Genomic DNA, 24,103 nt, shown 5'->3' on the forward strand with positions numbered 1-24,103 from the left:
CAGAGGACCTCTTCTGTGTTGAGAATGGACTGAAGGTGAACAAGAAAAGATGAGGAAGGAAGCAGAAAGAAGAGGTGTGGGAGATAACAATGGTGGAACAGTTGGTCTCAGCAAGGGAAGCAGAAGCCAGATTCTGGAGAGAATTCTGAGAGGGATGCCAGAGCCAGTTGATGGTTTGGAGGTGGGGTGTGACGGGACAGCAAGTAAAGGGCCTGTGCACCTGCGCACTCAGCACCCGACTTCCTCACTGCCTACGCAGGCGCCTGGCTCGGGGGGGACAAGGAAGGTCCAAGGAGGCAGGAAGGCGCCAAAGCAGCGCCGACCTTTGTCAGGTGAGACAGTAAGGACTTCCTCAAGAAGCCAGACATCTATCTAGACTTAACGATGTAGCTGAACCACTCAAAGCTTATATAAGTGACCTGACAGGAAGGAGCTGGTTTGGGAGGTTCCTGCTCTGCCCATTTGGTGTCCTGTATGGGGAGGGGGGGAAGCCGGAGCCTATGGCAGTTGGGTAAGTGATGAACTAGTTTGGTGAAGGTGAATGTCCAGAGAGATAGGAGGACTGGTGGCCTTGGGAAGAACTTCCAACTTGGGAGCAAGATAAACACGAGCTAAGGGAGAGAGGTGTTGGTGGATTTGGCCCCCTAGGATCCCCGCAAACAGAGTGCTGCTGACATGGCAGTCCAGGTTAGGTTATCTGTCGTGGGGCTCAGGCGGAGTAAGGAGACCAGCATGGGAGCACCTTTCAGTTAGGGTGACAGTGCCCCAGACACTGGGAGAAGAGGCACCAGGACATGATCTGCCTCGGGCACAGGAGGCTCAGCCCCTCGTCCCTCTGATGTCTCCCATGCCAGGCCCCAGGGCCTCAAGCTCATGGTTTCAGGTCTGTCCATTGAGACTTCCAGGTAGGAGTTCAATCCTGGGCCAAATCAGAGGCCTCTAGCCACGGGCTGCGGACATTGGATTTTCCCATGAGAGAAGGTGGCTCAGTGCCCTTCTTGGTGGCTGACCCCAACCCTCCCTCCAGTCCCGGTTGCCCAGAGGATACAGAGAGCTGGGCCCAGAACCCACAGAGCCTGGACAACTCCCTCGCCAGAACCTGTGGGTGGATGACGGGAGAGGGGCCCAGAGACGCCAGCAGGAGGAGACTCTGGGAACCCTACTCTCAGGTGACAGCTCCATCATCTCCCTGTGATCCTGCTGCCTTCTTCTCTCAATGAATCCGATGCCGAGTCCTTTTTCAGTAACATTTTATTTTAAATCCTTAGTGAAGATCTAAGCCAAAAATATAAAGTGCTAGGTTTTAGGGTTGGGGGCGCAGGGAAAGGCCCACTGAGTTCACACCATTTGGACTTGCCCTGTTCAGTTCCTCAGAGATGAAAGAGGGTGTATCTCAAAATTGGAAAAAAAAAAAAAAGGCATCCTTGAGTTCCCCACCAATCGGTGCCCATGAGGAGTTGAGGGACAAAGTCATCACGGACCACCAATGAGAACGGTCACTGTGGAAGGCAGGTTGACAGCATGGAGGCCGAGGCTGTCTCAAACAAGACGGGCGGGATAGAGAGGAGTGGAGGCAGCGGGTCCTGCAGGCTCTGCAGCAGAGAGAGGGTGGCCGCCTGCTCCTCTGGGGTCTCCTTCAGCATGCGTCGGGCAAAGGCCTGCTCCATCTGTGCAGAGAGGTGGAAGAGGGGTCCGTGAGCACCACAGGGCCGGATGCTATACCCCGGGGCTTCTTCCCCAGGATGCCCTTCTCTGGAACATGCCACCCCCGTGCAGGCAGGCTCTGCTGACTCACCTGCACCGCAATCAGACTCTTCGAGGTGTGGCTGGGGTCAGGGTTCTCCTCCCAGAAATTCAGTGTCACCTGAAACTTGGGTGGGGGCCCCAGGCCCTGGAAGTAGCTGGCCAAGTCTGAGAGAGAAAAGGCCAGGAGTTGGAAGAAAGAGAAGACAGAAGGCCGCAGGCAGGGAGGGACGAAGGAGGAACCCATAAGGGAGGAAGAGGGGTGGTGATGGGGCCACTCAGAGACCAAGGCTAGAGCAGGAGCTGGGGGAGGTGACTGCTGTCTTGTGCTGGGAACTAAACTGCTACTCACCTGAGGACAAACAGGGAAAGGGGCCCCCTTTGGGGGTAGCCGATTGTCACACACCCTGAAACCTCCCTGCTCGGGGAGCTCAGAGTCCGCTCGGCAGCAGCCCTGGCTGCTAACACAGCCATGCCACACCTTGTTTGCCTGCTCACTCCCTTCCACACTCACGCTCTGCATCCCCTATATTCCTGGCCCCAGTCCCAAGGTCCAGTTCAGAGCTGAATGGAGGCAGGAAGTGGAATTCTCAGCATGGATGGGAGAGGGGGAACACGAGGGCAGCCCGAGCAGTGGGTGAGAACATGTGACAGGCGCAGCTCTCACAAGTGTGTGGATGGTCGTGGTACGAGTGTGTCTAGCGGGGGAGGCGGGTGTGGGGCAAAGCGCACCTTCTTGTAATTACTGAACGCTTCCACGCGGTGGCGCTCCTGAGATGCGCTATTAAGGTGCTGGGCTCCACCTGGGCCTCATTTTCTGTGGCCTTGGCCCAGGAAGAGGGGCTGCCAGGGCTGAACCCTGGGATGTGCACCACACAAGTGCAGGGGCCAGGCCTGGACTGTGCTGGGGGATTGGCTGGAGGGAGCGCAGGGTGACGGCCGGCCCAGAGGTGGGGAGCGGAATTGGGGGAAGGGGCTCAGGTGCTTGGCTGGAGCAGCCTCACCTCTGCAGAAGTAGCTGGTTCTGAAGAGCTCCACGCACTCGTTGCTGGGCAGCAGGTGCGGGCCTGGGCCAGGTGGCATCTGGGGCGCGTTCCAGGAGATGGGGATGGGGCAGAGGCGCTGCACAAAGAGGCCCTGGGAGTTGCTGGCCAGCAGGACCCCTCTCTGGAGCTGGCTCAGCAGGCGCTGGGCAGGTTCGCATGGGTCGGGTTTGGGAAATATCACCTGCTCCATGCTGCACTGGGAGCTTGAGGGCTCAGCCACGAGGCGGCAGTCCAGGCTTTGCACCTGGGCCTCACCCACCACACGCCCGTTGTAGATGAAGGTGAGCAGCAGCGAGTAGTCTGCAGACAGAGAAAGCCCAGCTGCACCAGTGCCCTCCCGGGGGCCCACTGACTGGCAGGAAGTTCTGGAGAAATGAAGAGGGACGCCTTGCAAATCCAACATCCTTATTTTGCTGGTGAGGAACGTGGGGCTCACAGAAAGAGACCAAATGAGGGCTGGTGAGCACCAGGCAGGCTACGAGGTAGGGGCCACAGCTGTGCCTTTCCTATCCTCACCCCCCACCCTCAGCAGCCGGCGGGTCTTCCACTCATGCTTTCCCAGCCCTCATGTGTGTGTGTGCTCGGTCGTATCTGACTCTTTGCAACCCCATGGACTGTAGCCTTCCAGGTTCCTCTGTCCACGGGATTTCCCGGGCAAGAATACTAGAGTGGGTTGCCATTTTCTTCTTCAGGGCATCTTCCTGATCCAGGGATCAAACCCAGGTCTCCTGCATTGCAGGCAGATTCTTTACCACTACACCACGGGAATTCCCTGGCTCCCAGCACTCAGGAGAGGAGCTAATACATAGATTTCCACTGAGGCCCTAATGCCCAGGGTCTTACAGTTTACAAGAGGGTCCCAGAGATCGGGCCTCTACTTAACCCACAGAATCAACATCTCAAAGTGGATTTCCAGTGAAGAGAATGTGTAGGGGGTATTTTTGAGAAGTGAGCTGTGTGGAGTCTGGAATCTGGCAGGCATGCTGCCTAGAAACCAGTGCCTCTGGGTCAGGGAGCCTGCTGCAAGCCCTGACAGATTAGATAACACGTGCATGGCCTTAGGACGATGAACGAACAGGGACAGAGGTAGGGGTGAGTCAGAAACGCCAAGTACCTGAATCTGGAGGGGGCAGAAGCTCCAGGGACAGCAATTCTCCCTGGAAAAGAGCCTCAGCTGTGTTCCTACCTGGAAGGGAGGCAGAGGTACTGGTCATTCAGAGTGGACTGGGGAGTCCAAGGGCCAGAGGGTGTGGTGTGGACGATGACACAAAAGGCAGGGCACTCGGTACCTTCCTGAGGCTCAGGGCTGTTGCTCCTGCTGCCGCTGGTGCTGCTGCTGCTGATTCCGCTGCTCCCAAAGTCTGAATGGTCAGCTCCCCCATTGGTCTCCACCATCTCCTGCAGACACAGTTCCTGTGGTTGACCCACCTCGCCCCCCAGTCTCTGCTCTGCCCTCAGACCCATCCGGTTCCCTCCCCAGCTCTCACATTCTGAGGGGGCTCCTGAAGCAAGGAGGGGCTGAGTATGCAGTTCTTTGCGGTAACCTCTTCCTCTTTCTTCTCAGAGGATGCAGAACTGTGGGGTCGCTTTGATGGTAATTTCTGGGTCCCTGATTGAGCTGTGGAATGTGGAGAGGGAGGCAAACGTCAGAGCCTTACGTGGGCACAGAGGAAGGGGAAAGACAGGAGGCAGTCAAAGGACGGGCAGGACTGGGCAGGGAACCTCCTTCCCAAGGACAGGGCAGATCTCTGAGCGAGGGGCCTGGAGGGAGGTCCACCACCCTCCCGGGAGGCACAGAACTCCATTCTTCCCCTACACTCCACCCCCGGCTGCTGATTTTAGGAGTGGTGGGGCAGAGGGACACCCACCGGGGACAGTTCCTGGTGGCAGCAGCCGGTACACCTTGTAGGGCTCAGCGCCATCCCTATGGCCGATCTCGGGAACCTCCTCAAATTCACAACTTTTGTTGAGAGCACAGCGCAAACGAGTCTTCCAGATGGCAGGGCCTTCCGAGCTCCCCTCCCTGTACTTCCCCTTGTATATCGCCCAGGCCTACAAGACAGCAGCAGTAAAGAAGAAATCGCTGGTAACGGACCACTGACCCGGCTCATGGTTTCATGGACGTATAGCCCGAGCGCTCACACAGAAGGGCTTGTGCTAGGTTTATGCTCAGCTGTTGCCACCATGAGATCCATGCTGAGTTTTGCCTTTTCATCTTGCGTGGGGCTGGTCCTACCCTCCAAACACCCCTTTATCTGTCACCCTACAGGGTGATAGCGCCAGCGTGTGCTCCATCCCTCCCTCCGAGAGGCCAGTTTCCAGGCCTTTCACCTTGAAGAAGGCGGCATCCTGGTCCTCCCGGAAGTCCTGCTTGCCTGCATGCTTCCAGGGGATCCGGAACATGGTCTTGGCCGCATCCTCCCAGCACACTCCTGGGAACTGCCCGCTCTCCACTTGCTCCACCACCCAGTTCCGGAGCTTTCGGGTGCAGCGCGTCCTGCCTGATGCCATCCTGGGGATAAGAGCAACAGCAGTGTCAGGGGAACTGACACTTTGGGAAGAGTGAGACCCTGGCCCTTGGGGCTGGCTTCTGGCCAGGGCCCCCGGAGGTCCCATTTATATTTTGCCTCCAGACATATCTCAAAATTCTGAGGTTGAATTGTTTCATTTCTGCCATCACTAGCAAGTACCAAAAATACTTTAACATCCCAAGCTGTGACATCTGGAGGGAAATCCTAGGCATTGGTCTGGATATTTTTCAGGAATCTGTTTGGAAGAGAATTCCCCTGGTGTCCTGCTCCAGGCGAGAAGTCCTGTCTCGATCCCCAGTGTTTACAGTAGCTGCTTCTGAGATGTCTCATCAACCCTCTTCACCCACCACCCTCACAACACCTTTGATGTTTCCCAGACTTCCTCTGTGCTTGCCCCAGGAGCTGGTGGGACAGGGAGCTGGGGGCTGGGGCAGAGCTGCGGCGGAAGTGGGCAGGGCCAGAAGGCCAGAAAACAATCAGGAGATGGGGCACTCTTCTTCCCAAACAGCCCCATAGCAGGTCCTCCTGTGCTCGGCCTGTAGGGCTTGGGACACTGGCCCCTGATCCGTCTTTCACTCAGGCCAGACTTCTAGCTCCCTGGCTCACAGGCCTTCTGTCTATTCCTCGGTCTAGCAGAGGGGTCCCCAGAAGCCCCCACCCACCACCTCCAGTCTGGCCGGGCTTTCCAAACCTAGGCCCAAGCTAATACCCATTTTTGGTTAATCTTACCTGAGCTGCTGTGCAGGCAGTCCCAGGGCCCCGCCGACCTCAGCTCAGCTCAACTCAGCTCAGCTCAGCGCCCAGCTGGGCAGCTCCTGTGTCTCTCCGCCCCTTCCTACAGTCCCCACCCTGAGTTTCAGTTCTCCTCCAGGGAGGGCCTTTTCTCTGAAATCACGTGGTCTCTGAGTTGCAGGGCAACTGGTTACCACCAGGGGGAAGCAGCATCTGAGAACCTTATCTTTGGAATCCTGCCGTCAGAATGTGGAGGAGGGCCTCTCCTGCTTCAGGCTCCTTCCCTTTCCTCCCTTAAGATTCCCCTTGCTTGCATCTGATGTCTCTATAACACTGCTGCTTCCCCTGGGAGGCTGCAGTGTCCTGGAGTCTGGCCTGGGGCCTCTGGATAGCTCTGTACCACCTGCCCCTCTATATCCCCCCCCATGGTGCCTGCTTGGTACCTACTATGTGACCCCAGATATCAGCTGAATTCAATCAAAGAAACAAAGGAGGTAGGGAAGGAAGAAGCCCAGGCCAGGTGGCTGGATGGGGAGGGTTGCCCTTGGCTACCCACAAGTTTTAACAAAGCTCTGTTCACCCCATCCCCCTTTCCCTGGCGCCCCCAGATGGTTGGGTCAAGAAGGAAGAAGGACTACCAAGAAGCCTGGGCAAGGAAACGCCTCTTTATTGGTGCTGGAGTTGTTCCCGCGGGAGTCGAACCACAGGCCCCTCTTTGGGACCCTCGCCCTCAGCTACTTCCTCCTGCGGGGGATACTCTGTCCCAAGGGCACCTCTTCTATCAGCTTCTGCAGAAAGAGAGAGAAGACAATGATGCTGGAAGCCTGGGACTCAGACACAGGCTGGAAAGGGGACTCCTAGAGAGTGGGGTCGGAGAAGGAAATGGCAACCCACTCCAGTGTTCTTGCCTGGAGAATCCCAGGGACAGGGGAGCCTGGTGGGCTGCCGTCTATGGGGTTGCACAGAGTCGGACACAACTGAAGCGACTTAGCAGCAGCAGCAGCAGCAGCAGAGAGTGGGGTCAGAGTCCAGGCTGGCGGGGAGGCTTTACCTGTAACAGGCGGGCGTGGTAGGCGGGGGCGTCCTCCCCAGGCAGTGCCTGGGGGCGCACGTGCAGGTAGCGCTCGGCAGCTGTCTCCAGCTCCTCCACCTCATACAGGGTGGCTGGGTCCAGTGAATGGGCATTGATGAGGCTCACAAGATACTCTTTGTAGTGCGCCCTGGGGAGATGAAAGGGTAGAACATTTGTTCGGCTTATCTTAGCTGAGTGTGCCGAGTGCTGTGCTGGGAACTAGCATACTCGGAAGAACCAGACAGACGCCCCTTGCCTGTTGCTCTTGTGGGCACTTGCCAACCTGTGCGTGCTGCCTGCCGTGCCCTTGCCTGGAGGGCCCCTCCCTCCCACTTCTCACAGGACCCACTACTCTGCCCAGGCACACCCCCAGTTCTCCCCGCAACACCAAGCTCCATGCCCCGCCTGGCACTCACTGGCAGAGGCCAGCATAGCCAGCGGGAGTCTCCTTGCCACAGGCTTCATCCCGGAACCCGTTGGGAACTTCCTTCTGCTCCATCACTCGACAGCCACCTAGGGGTAAGGGAAGGAAGGGACCCTTTGTCTGGAGGAGGCCCCTGACCACAAAGGCTCAGGAGAATGTGGGAGGTGGCCTCCAGGAAGAGGACTGAGGACAGGAGTCCCTGCTTTAACAGGGGGCGGGGGTTGGGAAACAGATGCCACTATGTAGAGCACTTGTGATACAGAAGCAGGGACCCAGCTGTCCTTGCGTTTAGCTAAGCTCTTACAAGGTTAGCTTATTCTGTGAAGGTCTTACTCTATGTAGATGGTAAGAAGTGGGATAGATTAGAATCACATGCAACATCTTTTCTGTTGTCCTCACAGAACCTAAAACAGTGCAACTAGTAAGTCTCATTAAATAGCCTTTGAGTTAATTAATGAATTACTATCCTTTGGGAATGGGAGAATAAAATTAGCATCAAAGTACCAGGTGCTTGAATGTGGCTTTACATAAAACAGCTGGGCTGTATGTTGGACACGTCCCCCACTTCACAGCAGAAGAAACAAGCCCAGGGAGGCGGACTCACCAAAGGACACAAGCAGGCACAGGAGAGGCTCTGCATCCTGGTTCAACCCCGACCCAAGCCCCCCTTCATCCGTCACACAGCGGGAGCCCACCCATCCTCTGGCCTCCTCCCAGGCCTGTCCCGACACTCACCTCCGGGCACTGCCCGGGCCCCCGCTGGGGGTTCTGTGTTGAACATGACATTATTGTCCTGAGGGTAGAAGGATGGGAGTTAGTTTCCCTGGATGTCAGCCTGGTGATTTCTCCATGTCCGACCTTTCCCTTCCTGCCACCCTACACCCTGCCTCCTGTCCTGGGCAGCCGGCAAACCAGCCAAGTTGGCCACCTGACCTGAAGCAGTTTTTGGAGCCGGACAGCAGACCAGTCCCGCAGGTAGAAGAGGCAGTCTCGGGGGTGGTGGCCGTGCAGGGACTTCTTCACCCTGCAGTTAGGGTCTGGACATTTCTGGTGGAAACCCAGATGGGAGAGGGGCAGTTGGAAACAGTTGGGGTCCTGGCCTCTCAGGAACCCCTGGATGAGGGGTATAGGGGTGGGGGAGATGGAGACATTGGAGGGTCTGGAGCAAGCAGAAGCCGGGGGGTGGGACAGAGACAGGTGCTTTACCTCACCCCCTACTGGTCTCCTCTTCCCCTGGGCTGTTCCTCCACAGCCTCCACCCCTCACTCCTCATGGGAGCCCCCACCCTGCTACCCCTTCCATCCCAGTCCTGGGGGCTCACATTCTTGGCGTAAAAGGCATTGTAGCAGCCACTGCAGAACTGGTGGCGGCACTGGGTGCAGTGAAAGTGCATGCAGCCTCCTCGGGCCAGTGCATACGAGAACTTGCACTTGGGGCAGTCTGCAAGAGTCAGCAGGTCAGGGTTGGGGCTGCTCCTCACGCCCGAGGAAGACAGTGTCATTCTTCGCAATGAGAGATTACTGGGCACCTTACCTATGCCGTTTTCCTGAAGGTACATTGCCAAGCCCTGGGCTTGGTATTCTGGGTCATTGGTGCGTTTCCAGTTCTGGAAATCTTCACAGCTCCGGCCTCGGTGCTGCTCCTCCCACTGCCAGAAGGAAGCAAGCTTCCCATGAAAGCTCCATGCCAGGCCCTTTGTGCTGGCCACCCCACTCAGATCCAGAGGGCCCTGACTCAGTGTACAGCACTGCCATGTGCTCCAACACCAAACTGAAGGGCCAGCGTTGGTTCTCTCATCTCCTCACACCTGGTGCATTCACCAGCAAGTCTCGCTTCTGTCACTCCAGCCCAGCTCCCCTGTCCTTTGTGCTCATTCTGACCACCTTCACTCCAGCCCAGGTCAGGTCGCGCCTCGGTTGCTTGCCTTGATGACCAGTCTCTCTGCCTCCACTCCTGCTCCCCTGTGGTTCAGCCTCCACCCAGCAGCCAGTGTGCCTTTGAATGCATAAATCAGGCAGCTTCAACTGCACTGGGAGTGTTCTAGCTTGGAAGTTTGGAGGTGGGGTGGCAGGTGTTCACTTTATTATTGTGTTTCATAAGACAGACGCAAATTTTTGGTATCAAATAGTTAACTTTTTTTATGAAGAATAAACAGCCAATTTTATTGGGCTCACTCAGACTAGGAATCCATTCAAATATTCAACATTTTAAAGGTACATGAGAAGACCTCCCTGGTGGTCCAGTGGCTAAGACTCTGCACTCCCAATGCAGGGGACACATTTTCAATCCCTGGGCAGGGAAACTAGGTCCCACATTCCCCAACTAAGAGTTCTCATGATGTAACTAAAGACCCAGTACAGCCAAATAGATAAATAAATAATTTAAAAAATAAAATAAAGGTACATGAGAGTGCATAACCCCTTGCTCAGTCTTAGAATGAAAGGACCTGAGACTTCCCTGGTGGTCCAGTGCTTAAGACTCCACACTTCCACTGCAGAGGGTGCAGGTCCGATCCCTAACTGGGGAACTAAGATCTTACATGACCCATGGCACAGCCAAAACAGAGAATGAAAGGCCAACCCCCTCCGCGCTCGGCCTCATCGTGACCCCTCCTGATCTGGCAGCCAGCTCCTCTCGTCACCTGGCACTCTCGCCCTGATGTTGAGGCTCCAGCCATACGACACTTTTTTGGACTTTGGCCTTTCCGTGTTTTGTTCTTTCTCTCTCAAATACTTTTTGCATAGTTGACTTTTTAATTTTCAGGCCTGAGCTTAAATTAAGCCATTTCATTTATTTCTAAATATTGATTTACTTTTGGTTTTGATGGGCCTTAGTCGTGGCAAGCTGCTGGGGCTCTAATTGTGGTGCATAGGCTCAGATCCCTCAAAGCATGTGGGATCTTAGTCTCCCAACCAGGGATTGAACCCCTGATTGCAGGGCGGATTCTTAACCACTAGACCACCAGGGAAGTTCCTAAATCAAGCCATTTTAGAGAAGACTTATCTAACCTCCCAATCCCAAGTACCAGGTAGGTCCACTCTGTTATTCCTGACCTCAGATTCCTATTTGTTTTCTTCATAGAACACACGGTGATGTATCTACTTCTGTTCTCTCTCCCTGCCTCAACCTTGCCCCCTCCCTCCCTTGCTAGTCTGTAAGCTCTTTGAGACCAGAGAGCCTGTCTGTTCCGTAGCAAACCCCGAGTCTAACATGGCACCTGCAGTGGCTCAGCAGGGATTCCAAAGGTCAGATGTGCCTCACCTGGCGCTTACAGCGCACACAGAAGGTCTGGTGACACTGGGGACATGTTGCTTCCAGCTGCTCACGCTCGTATATGAAGCCAAAGGAGCACTGTGGGTGCAAGAGCATGAAGCTGTCTAAGGCCTGACCACATGCTACTCCCCACCCTCCTTCCGGTCAGCAACTCTGGGCAGCCCACTGACCTGGGCACACCACAAGAACTTGGGGTCCCGCATGAGCACACCCTCAGTCAGCTTCTTGTGGAACAGTGCATAGGCATCTGGCTCTAGGCTCTCTCGAAGCTGGGGACAGGATGCGAAAGTGGCAGGTGGGCAAGCCTCCTGTTCAAAGCCCAGGGCACCCAGAGTCCAAGGGACTGCCCTACCTGGATGTCGAGGGTGGAGAAGTAGCCGAGCAGCTGCGTGTCATCGGTGAGGTCGGGGCGGCCACAGGCAGGGCACACCATGTCTGTGATGTGCTTCTCCTTCAAGGCGATGGTGAAGTGCTGGCGGAAGCAGTCGGGGCAGATGGTGCACTCACAGGAGGTCAGGGCCTGCATCTGGTAGAGGGGAGAGGATGGGAGGGGAGGGGTCAGAAGCTACAGCTGCCGGCCGGTGGAAAGGGCAGTGGCCTGGTGTCTGCTGCAACTGGGCAGGCAACCTAAATGTCTGAAGACCTTCAGATGGAAAAAAAACAGACAATGGTGAGACCTAATGTAGATGGAAGAAGATCCTCTAAAGGCATCCTCAGTCAATTAAAAGCAAACACATCATAACTGAATCTCTTTTCTGGTCTGGACACCTGAAACTAGCACAACATTGTAGAACAACTCTACTCCAACAGAAAATAAAAATGAAAAAAACAAACATGAATCAAAAAAGGAAAATCGGGACGGGGGTATTCCCTGGTGGTCCAGTGGTTAGGATTCCACACTTCCACCGCTGAGCATCTGGGTTCAATTTCTGGGTGGGGAGCTAAGATCTTGTAAGCCATGTGGCATGGCCACAGAAAGCGAACACACGAACACCCTTGAAACGATAAAACTATAGCAGTGGAGAACAGATTGGTGGCTGCTGTATGACAGAGGAGGGGAAGAAGGTTACAACTATAAAGCTGTAGCACAAGGGGGTTCTTCTGTGATATCTTGACTGTAGTGGTGGTTACATGAATCTCCATGTGAGATAAAGTTGCACACAAGTACACACATAAACCAGAAGAAATGTCACCAACATCAGATATGCAGATGATACCTCTTTAACGGCAGAAAGTGAAGAGGAACTAGAGAGCCTTTTCATGAGTGAAAGAGGGGAGTGAAAAAGCCAGCTTAAAACTCAATATTAAAAAAACTAAGATCATGGCATCCAGTCACATCACTTCATGGCAAATAGAAGGGGAAAAGGTGGAGGCAGTGACAGATTTCCTCTTCTTGGGTTCTAAAATCACTGTGGATGGTGACTGCAGCCATGAAATTAGATGATTGCTTCTCTGTCTATGACAAACCTAGACAGTGTATTAAAAGGCAAAGACATCACTTTGCCAACAAGGGTCTGTATAGTCAAAGCTATAGTCTTTCCAGTAGTCGTGTACAGATATGACAGCTGGACCGTAAAGAAGGCTGAGAGCCAAAGAATTGATGTTTTCAAATTGTGGTGCTAGAGAAGATTCTTGAGAGTCCCTTGGACAGCAAGGAGATCAAAGCAGTCAATCTTGAAGGAAATCAACCCTGGCTACTCATTGGGAGGACTGATGCTAAAGCTGAAGCTCCAGTACTTTGACCACCTGATGCGAACAGCAGACTCACTGGAAAAGACCCTGATGCTGGGAAAGATTGAAGGCAGAAGAAGGGGATGACAGAGGGTGAGATGGTTGGATGGCATCACTGACTCGATGGACATGAACTTGGGCAAACTCTGGGAGAGGGGTGAGGGACAGGGAGGCATGGGAGTAGTAGTCCACGGGGTTGCAAAGAGCTGGACACGACTTGGTGACTGAACAACAAACATACATATCCACGCACAAAATGAACAAGGTCTGCAGTCCAGCTAACATTGAACCAATACGTATTTCTTGGTCCTGACGCTACACTACAGTGATATACGATGTCACACTGGGAGGTGGTAGAGCACACAGGACTATAGTATTTCTACACTTTCTGTGAATCTACAACTATTTCAAAATAAAAAGTAAAAACAAACAAACAAAAACACAGAGCTGGCCTCACTAACCTGGGCTGTATTTGGCCAAAGAACCGCCACTTCTGACCTACAGTTAAGTTAGAAGGGGCTCAGGAGATAAGAGGGGCCTATCCCTACCCAATGGATATTTGATGATGACATTAAAGAATTTCTGGTAATTTCTTTTTTGGCGTGACAGTGGCATCTGTGCCTGTATTTTCAAAGAGTTTTATCTTTTAGAGATAGATATGGAAATATTACAGGTGAACTATTTGATGTCCGAGATTTGCTTCAAAATAACCCTGTGTAGACGAGTAAAGATTAGCCAAACATTAATAATGGCTGAAGCGCGATGACGAACACATAGTGGAGGGAGGGAGGCTGGATTTCTTATACAATTTTCTCTACTATTGCATACTTGAAATTTCCCGTAATAGAACATTTAAAAGAAAGAGAGAGAGGTGGCCTATTCCTGCTCTCCCCTTCCCAGAAGCCTTCAGGGGCACATGGGCAACTGCAGAGCAAAGACGACATGAGAGATAGGACCCGGGGTAGAGTGGAGGTCCAAAGGGAACACAGCAATTCCAGGGCCAGAGGCAGTGGAGACTCACCCGGTTGCGGGGCAGGGCCCAGCCGCACACGGCACACTCCTGGGCAAGCAAGCGGCGCAGGAAGGCCCGGTCCTGGCTCTGCCTCACAGCCTCCACCACGTCCCCCAACTCATAGTTCCTAGGTGTTTCCTGCAGCAGTGCCAGCGCCAGCTCTGCCCGGCCCCAGCTGGGGAGTGCGTGGACTGCCAAAAGCCGTCTGACCAGGCTCTGCAAGGCGATTCAGGTGGAGAGGGAAGATGTGGCTGTCAGACCCCAGGGAGCCTACCCTTCAGCCTGCCCTCAGCCCTACTAAGTGGGCTCTTCACCTCCTTCCAGCACCTGCTTATCTGGCCCATCCCAGGAAGGGGTGGGCTCAGGGCCACTGTCCCAGAGGCGCTGATGGAAGGGCTCTAGGCGCTGGCGCTGTAGCTCAGTCAGGGCTCGTGCCACATCACCCCCATGTTGGAACAAGGCTTGAAGAGACCCTTCCTCAGGCCCAAAGCCCAGGGACCGGAGCTCCTGCACCTGTGAGGTGGGAGGGGCGAGAAGGAGTGAATCAGGGCGTGAGAGGCTCTTAGATCCACAGCCCTCAACCCTGCCTCACCTCCAGCACGTCTGCTATACCTTCCTCCTCCGGGTCCTCACACACTCTTCCACAGCTTCATCCAGGTTGCCATGACGATCCAGCCAGGCCTTCCGGGCTTCCTGACAGGAAAAAGCGCCCAGCCCCGGGTCCTGCTGTCCAGCCAGCTCAGCCACCATCTCCAGCACGTACGGCAGCTCTGAGCGCAGCCACTGCAGGGGCACCTCGGTGCCCGAGTACTGCAGAGCCGAGAAGACTTCCTCTGGACAGGCACCTCCAGCTTCCCCTTCCTAAGAAATGCCCCGCTCAGATAGAGAGCCCATCAGGAAGGGCACACTCCATCACACTCCCCCTTAGCCTGAACCAAAATGCTGACAGTGCTTGAGACCATGGATCATGCGAGCAGTGCACAGTGATACCTGCCATGGGGGAAGGGTTCAGGCAGCTGCTGCTGACAATGACAGGTTTTGAGAACGCCCATCAGTCAACTGCAGCCTCTCCCTTCCCCGACAAGCTCATCCCAGACCCACGTCCTCACCCGGATCTTGATCACCAGCTGGAGTCCTTCTTCCCTCATCTTGTCTTGGCGCTGCTTCTCAAGGTCCCCGCAGGAACTGGTCACGGGGGCACTGAGGCGTCGTGGAGGCCCTGGTTCAGGGTGTCGCTCTTCCAAAGAGCTGGCATGGGGCTGGGGGGTCTGCTGTACTGGGATGGGGCTGCTGGTCCGGTTGCACATAGCACACACCCAGCCAGGGCCCGAGTTGCAGAAGGTACAGTGAATACAGTACCACGCTGGAGTCTGGACAGAGGAAAGCACAGTATCCTCCTGCTGGAAAGGCAGAAAGAATTATCCTATTGAGGCCTGGCTAAGGCTCAACATGGAAATACAGGAAGCTTGGGGGAAGATACCGGGGAACTAAGGGAAAACAGGGGATGAAGAAGTAGAGAATGGCCTGTGGTAACAGATCTAAATGAAGAGATGAGAAGGCCAGGAACAAGATACCTGAAGGGGCTTCGGGCAAATGCCAGAATCCTGAGAATCCACCACCAAGCTGGGAGGCTGAGCCAGCCGAGGTCGCTCACATATGGCACACAGTACGGCCGCAGTCTCGTTCTCAAAGGTGCAGCTCTGGCAGGCCCAGTGACCCCGGGAAAGCTCAGGTTCTAGGCCCCCAGTTCCTTGGGGACCCTCGATTCCCGGACCCAACCCCTTACGGCCTCGGGGCCGATCACAGGCCACACAGAGTACTGCCCAAGGTTCATTTAATATGGCACAGGCAGAACAGGGCCAGAGCAGACGGGCACTTGCAGGATCGGGGGGAGAAAAAGAGCTGTCTCCCAGGGTTGGCACGGAGGCTGGCTGAGGCCGTGGTGGAGCTGAGGCAGGTAGACTGTAATAGAAAAACAGACATGGCCTGCTGAGGGAGTGCCTAGGCCCCTTACCCATGGGCCCCCCTCATACCCTGCAGGATAGCACATGGCTCTGGCCTTTGCACATGTTATCCTCTCTGCCTGGAACACTCGCACACTCATCGCCTATTCAACACTGAAACGACAGCTTAAAGTTCAGGTCTGTCTGGTAAATATCTCAGCCTCGCCCCTATTAGATGCTTAAAATACTGCCAACTGATTGAGCTGATCCTTCTGACTAGGGTGCATCCTCCCACTACCTATTCGCACACCATGACAATCTATTTTGCTATGACTGGTATGTATATCTTGCTTGGTATGTATGTCTATGATCTCCTGAAGGGCAGAAGCCAGCTGCTTGGCATCTATGAAACAGTCTTTAGCACAAAATCCAGCACATAGTAGACTCAAGGAATATTCAGTTCTCTCAATTTTGCTCCCACTCAGAAAAGAAGATCTCGCACCTGGGGTGAACAGCCTGAGGGGCTACATGCAGGGTCTGGCGATGGTGATGTGCACGGTCTGGGTGTCCGTGGAAGAGGCGATCACAAGTTAGACACAAGGCCTGTTTACAGGTTGAGCAGTGCAGCGTGCCTGGGGCAGAACCACAGAGGAAGCAGGGACCAGGAGTGGAGCCTGGAGAATGGGAGAGAAAGAACAGAGTATCTTTCTAAAAAAGACCCGGTTACATTTGAATCAGCTGTGGAGGGAAACAAATCACAGACTACTTTGCAACATATCTTTCTACCCAAGTTCAGTTCAGTTCAGTCGCTCAGTCGTGTCCGACTCTCCGCGATCCCATGAATCACAGCACGCCAGGCCTCCCTGTCCATCACCAACTCCCGGAGTTCACTCAAACTCATGTCCACAGAGTCGGTGATGCCATCCAGCCATCTCATTCTCCGTCGTCCCCTTCTCCTCCCGCCCCAGAAACAATCTTAATCTCTTTTTTAAAAGAAAGGGAGCTAATCAAGAAGAAAGAGAAAATTTCTATCAATATGATCTACCAGCACTCCTTCCCCCTAATACAGAACAATAATACCTGCAGCAGAGGGTATGGTGAGGGGGCCGGGAGCAATCTCTCTCAGTAAGGGGGCAAACTCTGAGAGCTGCAGTAGCTGAGGAAAAAGGACAGGGAACGAGTAAGGGCTTGGGGACACAGGCCCACAACAGGTCTCCTTTGTTCACCAGGCCCCAGAGCCCCATTCCTGCCTTCCTTACGTCATCTTCAACCTTGTCTTTCAGCAGCTGCTCCAGTGCTTGCGGTTTTGGATGCGCATTCTGCAAACAAGATGAGAAGAGTTCCCACCTATAGCCTTAGAACAAGACCCTCCCTCAAAGCCCGGGTCCCCCAACATTCACAGAGTGAAAAGTACAGAGAGATCCCAAGTTATTGTGGGGACTATGCCTGTGATTCAGCAGTATGAGAGTCCCCAGACTGACTTTGTTGTTAGGCTAGGCTCCCCAGCCCTGGTGCTTAAGTCCTCAGGACTAGAGATTCCTCACCTGTAACAGCAGATTGAGCTCTGTCCGAAGCAGCAGTACTTCCAGTGTGACTGTAGCAACTTGCCGCTCATCCGGCTCCTCCTGCCTCTCAGGGAAGCTCAACCCATCTGGCTGCTCCTCTGTGTAGCCATACAATCGCAGAACATCCCGGCCCCCCTGCCACACAGGCAAACCAGTCACCTCCCAGCAGGCCCCCTTCCCAATAGGGCTGGGACTCAATCCATTCAGCACAGCCTCAGGCCTTTTCTAGCCAACCCGCAGCCCAGGCTGAGTTTCCTAGTCCCATTAGGGGCCCAGGGGCTTCACCTGCACAGCATCCACCGTAGAACGAAAGACAGGGTTATTAAACTTGACCCCGCGCCAGTACCGAGGCCTCTGAGGGCTTAGGAGGTTGCGGCCATATTTCTCCAGGATGTTCAGGGCCGTGGAGAGGGTGTTGAGGTAGTTTCGGGGCTGGGAGCAGTCAGAGAGCAGAGAGCTGTGAGCCCCGACCCAGCCTCAAGTCCTGCCCTCCTCCCGAGCCGGGGCGGGCCTCACCTCCCCATGAGCGTTGCAGCGGACCAGGCGTGCAGCATCCAGCTGCAGGTAACGGGCTTCCGGCGGCAGAGAGGTGCCCAGTAGCGGCCAGAGCTGCTCCTGCGTAAAGGCCTGCCCGGAATCCCTCCTCAGGGCGCTCGCCAGCTCCTCGCGGGCCTCCAGGAAGGCCCGCTGCTCCTCCTCCCCCGGCATCCTGAGACAGGAGTCAGCCCCGGCCCGCTGCCAAACTTGACCGGGCGCAGGCTGTGCACGGCCCGAGCACTGCCCGGAGCGTCTCGGGTCTGGCTTTCCGGCCCGACCCTGGTCGGTGCGGACGCCCCGGGTCACCCAGGCCACGGTCACTCTTCGGCCCCGGGCCCCATGCCAGGGTTAGCGGGAACAGGAAGTACTAGGAAAGAGGGCGGGATTGAGACCCAAATTCAGGGGAACGGGAGGGGTTTAAACTTAAGAGAGGGTGGGGCCAGGAAGTCAGGGGGCGTGACCATGAAGGCCCAGCCAATTATAATGGTAAATAGTCCCTGGCTCCGCCCCCAGAGCGTCTAGGCAATAAACCTTGTTCTAGCTCTCTTCCCCTCTTTGGTCCAGCCTGGTTCCACCGTTCTCCGGGTAGCCCCCGGTGCGGGGTTGCTTTATTCCCCTCAAAGCCCTCCTCTCTATCCGCACCCCACTGGGGAAACCCCACTCAGCTGGGGACTCGACTCTGGCCAGCCTGAGCCCGTCAAGCCCTTTCTGTCAGTCTTGAAGATAGCGCGCCCTTCAGGAGGAAGCCCCCTGTCCTTCTTCCATATCCTCTATCCCTTCTCCCTCCTGCTACTTGTCTCACTCACTCTGATCCCTCTCTGACCCTTCCCCGCAGTCGAGCCTTCCTGGGGGAGCCACACCCATGAGCACCCCCTTTCCCACTCTCCCACTCTCCCACTCTTCTCATCCCTACCCCAACCCTGAGTATCCTTTGGTCGGTCCTTTCTCTTCCCTCTAAGCCTCTCCCCTTCGAGAGACAGCCCCTGTTCAATCTCCGCCTGTTCCACTTGTCCGAGCCCCTCCCCCGGGCAGCCCCTGGGCTTGTGACCAGTCAGCACCGCCTCTCCTACTCGCACAGGCTGAGAATGGCAGAGGGGCTCCCTACGGTTTGCTGCCTTCCAGGGGGAGGGGGAAAAGAAGGAAAGGGGCGGGGCTGAGGGGGGCGGGCCTGGACGTCGGGAGTGAAAGCGAAAGCCCAGGCGGCGAACTGGGGGACCGGAGATCTAGCAGCAACTGGAGAAGCATGGCCAAGCCTTGTGGGGTGCGCCTGAGCGGGGAATCCCGCAAACAGGTAACGGGGGACCGGGAGGCCACGAAGGGGCCGAGGAGCCCCTCTGAATGGAGGCCAGACTGGGTGCTCCGGGGGAACGAGGCCGTGCCAGAGAAATCTCCCAACCTCTCTAAGTGCTTTCACTTCTGCCCCGGGGGATTACAGATACCTGCCCTCTGGACTATCTCTGCACTGAGCATAGGCTTCCAGGGAAATCTGGCTTGTGGTGCGAAAGAAGTGAGCCAAGTTGGAGGGCATCCCATTGAGGGTGGGATCTTACTCTGGACAACTGAGACCCTTAACCGACATCCGGGTACTGCTCTCTGTGCAGGTGGATGTCTTCAGGCAAAATCTTTTCCAGGAGGTAAGTCAGTCTTCAGGATTCAAGAGATTTAACCCAGAATCTGAGGCCAATACTTGAGGGTCGCAACTTCTCAGACTGATCCCCAAACCTACCCTCGCCCCGTGCCCTACTTTATCAAACCTCCACCCAAGATAAGCTCTTAATTAGTGATCTCTACTTTTACTTTGACCTTAAAACCTTCCTCAGTTCCGTCACTTCCTCTCCCCTCTTTTGGTGTGGAGGGAAAAGCCATGGCCCCAAAGTAGGAATGAATACCACAATTCTAACCTTGGTTCTGCTGCGTCCCAGCTTGGGCAAGTCCCTTCACTTTTCAGGGCTTCAGTTCCCTCATTTGTAAGTGTTAGAGTCAATGATTTCCAAGGGCCCTTCTAGTCCCACTTCTCAGACATCTCACTGAGTGTCTTCTGTGATTCTGACCATTGCAATATAACCCACAGGCTGAGGAATTCCTCTACAGATTCTTGCCTCAGAAAATCATATACCTTAATCAGCTTTTGCAAGTAAGTATTGTGAACTCCTCCTGCCCCATCCCATAGCCTCTCTCCTCTTCATCCACTCTCTCTAGCTAACAACTGCATTCTGAATGCAGAATACAGTTAAGTGGTAGACTGAGAACATAACATGAAGCCTGAGCCTAGGTTCCGAGGCAGAGGGCAGGTGTGATGTGTGAAGGAAAGGCTGTGACCCAGGCCGAGGGGGAAGAGGCTGGGCAGCCCCTGACAGTGAGCTCTGTGCAGGAGGACTCCTTCAATGTGACTGACCTGAATTCTCTCCGGGCCCCATTGGACATCCCCATTCCAGACCCCCCACCCAAGGATGATGAGGTGAGGCACTCAGGGTGTAGGGCTCTGGCTATAAATGCAGTGTAAATGTTGACTCTCCAACCCCCATGACTTTTCTAAAGCTACTTTTCCCCTTAGATGGAAACAGATAAGCAGGAGAAGAAAGAAGGTAAGAGAGGAAGAGGTGGCTAGGGAAAGGGAAATGGCACATTGACTGTTGGATGAGAAAGGGTCTAAATCCCCTCTTTCTCACAGTCCCTAAGTGCGGCTTTCTCCCTGGGAATGAGAAGGTTCTGGCCTTGCTTGCCCTGGTTAAGCCAGAAGTCTGGACTCTCAAAGAAAAATGCATTCTGGTAAGCCTGGGAACTGGGGGACATAGAGAAGACAAGCAAAGCCAGGCCCTAGATATTCAAGTCCTTCATTCAGGAACCTATTCCCAAATTAGGAAGCTTCCTTCTGTGCCTTGTGTTTAGATACCTTTTGTTTATCACAATGGTGATCACATCCCCAAACCAGATGGTGCGGTATCCACCTCCATAACCTCTGAGCTCTACTGCTGTACCACGTATGCAGCACAGGCGCTATGATGTAGTGAGCTGGTTTAAGAACTTAGGCCCTAGAGGGAGACTGCCTTGGTTCAAATCCTGACTATTACTTACCTAACTGGTTACTTTAAGTAAGTCACTTAGACATCCTGTGACTTGGTTTTTTCATCTGTTGAGTGGGTACAATAAGAATATTTACCTTGAAAGTTTGTTGTGAAGATTCAATGAGATATATAATACATAGCACAGTGCCTGGCATATAATAAGTACTCCGTTAAATATAGGTTTATTAGGAAGTAGCAGTAGTAAGAACAGAGAGTTTGTTGAATGATTCCTACATGATATCTTTTAATGTAGGTGATCACATGGATCCAGCACCTGATCCCCAAAATTGAGGACGGAAATGACTTTGGGGTGGCAATCCAGGTAAGAAAGGGTATGTGAGGATGCTGAGAGCAGGGAGAGACTTGGAGAGAAAGGGACAGGAGCTGGACATGAACTGGGGGGAGGTGGGAGATATTGAGTGAAGGAGGGAGGAGATGAAGTGTTTTCTTTGCCTCCCATCTCTTTTGTCACCACAGGAAAAGGTGTTGGAGAGGGTAAATGCAGTCAAGACCAAAGTGGAAGCCTTCCAGACAACTATTTCCAAGTGAGAACAGTTGGAGGGCGAGTATGAGGGTCTGCAGGGACATTTATTTGGGACTCCCAAAGCTGAGCATGCCCATTGGGATGACGCGGGGCTTTGGGAAGGGTCTGCGGGAGTATCTCTCTCTCTCTCTGAAGAGTCATTCCTGTGGTTACTCCTCTTGCTTCTGGCAGGTACTTCTCAGAACGTGGGGATGCTGTGGCCAAGGCTTCTAAGGAGACCCATGTAGTAAGTACATAGTCTACCCGCCTTTTAGCTGAGGCTGGCTGGGGTGGGGGCGGGAGAGGAGGTGGGGATAGGGATCCTCTTTGTCTTGTTTATGACCTTTCCAATGTGGAGTATATTAAGCCCAGGAAAACTGATTTGGGCTTCACAAACCTTGACCCCCTTTCTCTGATCCTGTGGGACCCCATTTCTTGGCTGAGAAGGGGCTCATTCCTCAAGTTACCTATCCCCTATATGAGGAAATGATACTCATGTCCCACCCTTCTATGGGGCTGACTCAGCTTTGCTTCCCACATCCCAGATGGATTACCGGGCCCTGGTGCATGAACGAGATGAGGCAGTCTATGGGGACCTCAGGGCCATGGTGCTGGACCTGAGGGCCTTCTATGTAAGTCTGGAGTAAGCCCTTAAGGGAGGTGGATGAGGGAGGCAAGGGAAAGGCCAAGAAACTGACTGTTGTCCTCTGGCCTTCTTCCAGGCTGAGCTTTACCATATTATCAGTAGCAACCTAGAGAAAATTGTCAACCCAAAGGGTGAAGAGAAGCCATCTATGTACTGAGCCCAGGGTTAGAAGGGAAATAAATGACCTATACTTTGTGTAGATAACCTCTGATGTATGTCTTTCATTCAAAAAACATGTACTGTCACCTGGGCTTCTCTTGTGGCTCAGATGGTAGAGAATCTGCCTGCAATGTAAGAGACCCAGGTTTGATCCCTGGGTCAGGAAGACCCCCCTGGAGAAGGAAATGGCAATACACTCCAGTATACTTACAATAGACTTAGCAGCAACAGCAGCAGCCTCAAGACTTCTCCACCTATACAGCACCGATGATAAAACATCTAGGTTAATGGTGAAAAGATTCTCCACAGTGAGGGACACCCAGAGAGGTTCACAGAGTTACATGGAGAAGAGAAGAGGGAGATAGAGGTGACCAGGAGAGGAGGGGGAATCAAAAGGGGAGAGAGCAGTCTAGCCAGTAATCAGTTCCCTGTTTGCTCTCCACAGTCTGGAACACTCAGAGAGGTTCAGGGAATTCCATAGAGAAAAGAAGAGGGAGGAGGGAGATAGAGGTGACCAGGAGAAGAGGGGAGTCAAAAGGGGAGAGACAAATCTAACCAGTAAGTGTTCTCCCTAAGTGTTCTCCACAGCCCAGAACACCCAAAGAGATTCACAGAGTTAAGCAGAGAAGAGAAGGGGGAGGGAGGAGATAGAGGTGACCTGGGGGAGAAAAAGGAGAGTCAAAAGGGGAGAGAGCAATCAAGCCAGTAATCACACTCCTAAGTAAAATCGGGTACTGAAGATTGGATTCTCAAAGGTACAGAATTGATAACAAATACCAAAAAGCAAAGATTAAAAATCTAGAGTAGAGGTTGCTGCTGCTACTGCTGCTAAGTCACTTCAGTTGTGTCTGACTCTGTGCGACCCCATAGACGGAAGCCCACCAGGCTCCCCCGTCCCTGGGATTCTCCAGGCAAGAACACTGGAGTGGGTTGCCATTTCCTTCTCCAATGTGTGAAAGTTAAAAGTGAAAGTGAAGTCGCTCAGTTGTGTCCGACCCTTAGCGACCCCACGGACTGCAGCCTACCAGGCTCCTCCACCCATGGGATTTTCCAGGGAAGAGTACTGGAGTGGCTTGCCATTGCCAAGGATAGACTCTCAAAAATAAAACATTAAAAAAAATTGCAAAAATTATAAAAAACATATATATGAAATTTGCTTTAAAAGTAGGGTCGTTTTTTTGCAAGGTAATAGTGAAGAGGAACTCAAAAACCTCTTGATGAAAGTGAAAGAGGAGAGTGAAAAGTTTGGCTTGAAGCTCAACATTCAGAAAACTAAGATCATGGCATCTGGTCCCATCACTTCATGGGAAATACATGGGGAAACAGTGGAAACAGTGTCAGACTTTATTTTGGGGGGCGACAAAATCACTGCAGATGCTGACTGCAGCCAGGAAATGAAAAGATGCTTACTCCTTGGAAGGAAAGTTATGACCAACCTAGATAGCATATTAAAAAGCAGATACATTACTTTGCCAACAAAGGTCCGTCTAGTCAAGGCTATGGTTTTTCCCGTGGTCATGTATGGATGTGAGAGTTGGACTGTGAAGAAAGCTGATCGCCAAAGAATTGATGCTTTTGAACTGTGATGTTGGAGAAGACTCTTGAGAGTCCCTTGGACTGCAAGGAGATCCAACCAGTCCATTCTAAAGGAGATCAATCCAGGGTGTTCATTGGAAGGAAAGATGCTAAAGCTGAAACTCCAATACTTCGGCCACCTCATGCGTCGAGTTGACTCACTGGAAAAGAGTCTGATGCTAGGAAGGATTGGGGGTGGGAGGAGACGGGGACGACAGAGAATGAGATGGCTGGATGGCATCACCGACTCTGTGGACATGAGTTTGAGTGAACTCCGGGAGTTGGTGATGGACAGGGAGGCCTGGCGTGCTGTGATTCATGGGGTCACGGAGAGTCGGACATGACTGAGCGACTGAGAGGTTTTAAAAATGAAAATTAAAGGAGCAATAACTTAAAATTTTTAAAAAATTTTAAAAATGATAATAGTAAAATATATCTAGGAATTTCTCTGGAGCTGTTGAGGGCAGTGTGGGGTCAGTTCAGTTTCAGATAGTTCCTTGTTCCAGCTTATACCTCTTCTCAAGGT

General features: G+C 53.5%; 3 protein-coding genes across 8 annotated transcripts; 1 reads left to right on the forward strand and 2 right to left on the reverse strand.

Moving 5' to 3' along the window:
- Positions 1-1,233: 1,233 nt before the first annotated feature.
- IRF9 (interferon regulatory factor 9) lies at positions 1,234-6,210 on the reverse strand. Of its 2 annotated transcripts, none has more exons than XM_055436417.2 (9): positions 6,050-6,210; positions 5,121-5,301; positions 4,658-4,841; positions 4,277-4,407; positions 4,079-4,187; positions 3,904-3,975; positions 2,748-3,089; positions 1,796-1,911; positions 1,234-1,667 (listed from the first exon to the last, which is right to left on the reverse strand). In XM_055436417.2, the coding sequence occupies exons 2-9, from the start codon at positions 5,298-5,300 to the stop codon at positions 1,497-1,499; spliced, it is 1,305 nt and encodes a 434-aa protein (XP_055292392.2). In that variant the 5' UTR covers position 5,301; positions 6,050-6,210; the 3' UTR covers positions 1,234-1,496. The 2 variants fall into 2 exon arrangements, with proteins under 2 accessions (XP_055292392.2, XP_055292391.2); XM_055436416.2 differs by lacking the exon at positions 6,050-6,210 and adding an exon at positions 5,480-5,689.
- A 486-nt stretch (positions 6,211-6,696) lies between these two features.
- RNF31 (ring finger protein 31) lies at positions 6,697-17,985 on the reverse strand. Of its 5 annotated transcripts, none has more exons than XM_088839982.1 (21): positions 17,589-17,985; positions 17,358-17,504; positions 17,052-17,207; positions 16,758-16,826; positions 16,588-16,663; positions 16,010-16,181; positions 15,139-15,526; positions 14,674-14,961; positions 14,177-14,425; positions 13,892-14,077; positions 13,574-13,780; positions 11,174-11,347; positions 10,992-11,090; positions 10,810-10,899; positions 9,082-9,196; positions 8,870-8,988; positions 8,482-8,661; positions 8,284-8,341; positions 7,541-7,637; positions 7,104-7,272; positions 6,697-6,840 (listed from the first exon to the last, which is right to left on the reverse strand). In XM_088839982.1, exons 1-21 carry the CDS (start codon positions 17,778-17,780, stop codon positions 6,787-6,789), a joined length of 3,285 nt encoding a protein of 1,094 aa, XP_088696108.1. In that variant the 5' UTR covers positions 17,781-17,985; the 3' UTR covers positions 6,697-6,786. The 5 variants fall into 5 exon arrangements, with proteins under 5 accessions (XP_088696108.1, XP_088696109.1, XP_088696107.1 ...); XM_088839983.1 differs by having other exon boundaries at positions 14,674-14,964; positions 16,767-16,826; positions 17,589-17,984; XM_088839981.1 differs by having other exon boundaries at positions 14,674-14,964; positions 17,589-17,984.
- Positions 17,986-18,770: 785 nt separating this feature from the next.
- On the forward strand, positions 18,771-22,047 carry PSME2 (proteasome activator subunit 2). The gene is made up of 11 exons (XM_055435929.2): positions 18,771-18,900; positions 19,211-19,243; positions 19,681-19,743; positions 19,981-20,067; positions 20,164-20,194; positions 20,281-20,378; positions 20,928-20,996; positions 21,152-21,219; positions 21,390-21,444; positions 21,743-21,829; positions 21,920-22,047. The coding sequence occupies exons 1-11, from the start codon at positions 18,853-18,855 to the stop codon at positions 21,998-22,000; spliced, it is 720 nt and encodes a 239-aa protein (XP_055291904.1). The 5' UTR covers positions 18,771-18,852; the 3' UTR covers positions 22,001-22,047.
- Positions 22,048-24,103: the final 2,056 nt, after the last annotated feature.

The sequence above is a fragment of the Moschus berezovskii genome, chromosome 9, assembly GCF_049115385.1.
Source record: "Moschus berezovskii isolate FMDL1 chromosome 9, NW_MosBer_1.0, whole genome shotgun sequence".
In the NCBI taxonomy this organism is placed as follows: Eukaryota; Metazoa; Chordata; class Mammalia; order Artiodactyla; family Moschidae; genus Moschus; species Moschus berezovskii.

Excerpts from the sequence above, each read along its gene's own strand:
- IRF9 (XM_055436416.2), bottom strand. The coding sequence starts at position 5,532 with ATGCCTAGGATTTCCCTCCAGATGTCACAGCTTGGGATGTTAAAGTAT. Across the intron at positions 4,188-4,276 it reads TTCAGGAGCCCCCTCAGAAT|GAGATGGTGGAGACCAATGG; the intron begins GTGAGAGCTGGG and ends CTGTGTCTGCAG. Across the intron at positions 3,976-4,078 it reads CAGCCCTGAGCCTCAGGAAG|GTAGGAACACAGCTGAGGCT; the intron begins GTACCGAGTGCC and ends CCTCCCTTCCAG.
- RNF31 (XM_088839981.1), bottom strand. The coding sequence starts at position 17,780 with ATGCCGGGGGAGGAGGAGCAGCGGGCCTTCCTGGAGGCCCGCGAGGAG. Across the intron at positions 16,182-16,587 it reads CACCATACCCTCTGCTGCAG|GCTCCACTCCTGGTCCCTGC; the intron begins GTATTATTGTTC and ends CCCATTCTCCAG. Across the intron at positions 10,900-10,991 it reads AGTTCTTGTGGTGTGCCCAG|TGCTCCTTTGGCTTCATATA; the intron begins GTCAGTGGGCTG and ends TTGCACCCACAG.
- PSME2 (XM_055435929.2), top strand. The coding sequence starts at position 18,853 with ATGGCCAAGCCTTGTGGGGTGCGCCTGAGCGGGGAATCCCGCAAACAG. Across the intron at positions 21,220-21,389 it reads TTCCAGACAACTATTTCCAA|GTACTTCTCAGAACGTGGGG; the intron begins GTGAGAACAGTT and ends TGCTTCTGGCAG. Across the intron at positions 21,445-21,742 it reads CTTCTAAGGAGACCCATGTA|ATGGATTACCGGGCCCTGGT; the intron begins GTAAGTACATAG and ends CCCACATCCCAG.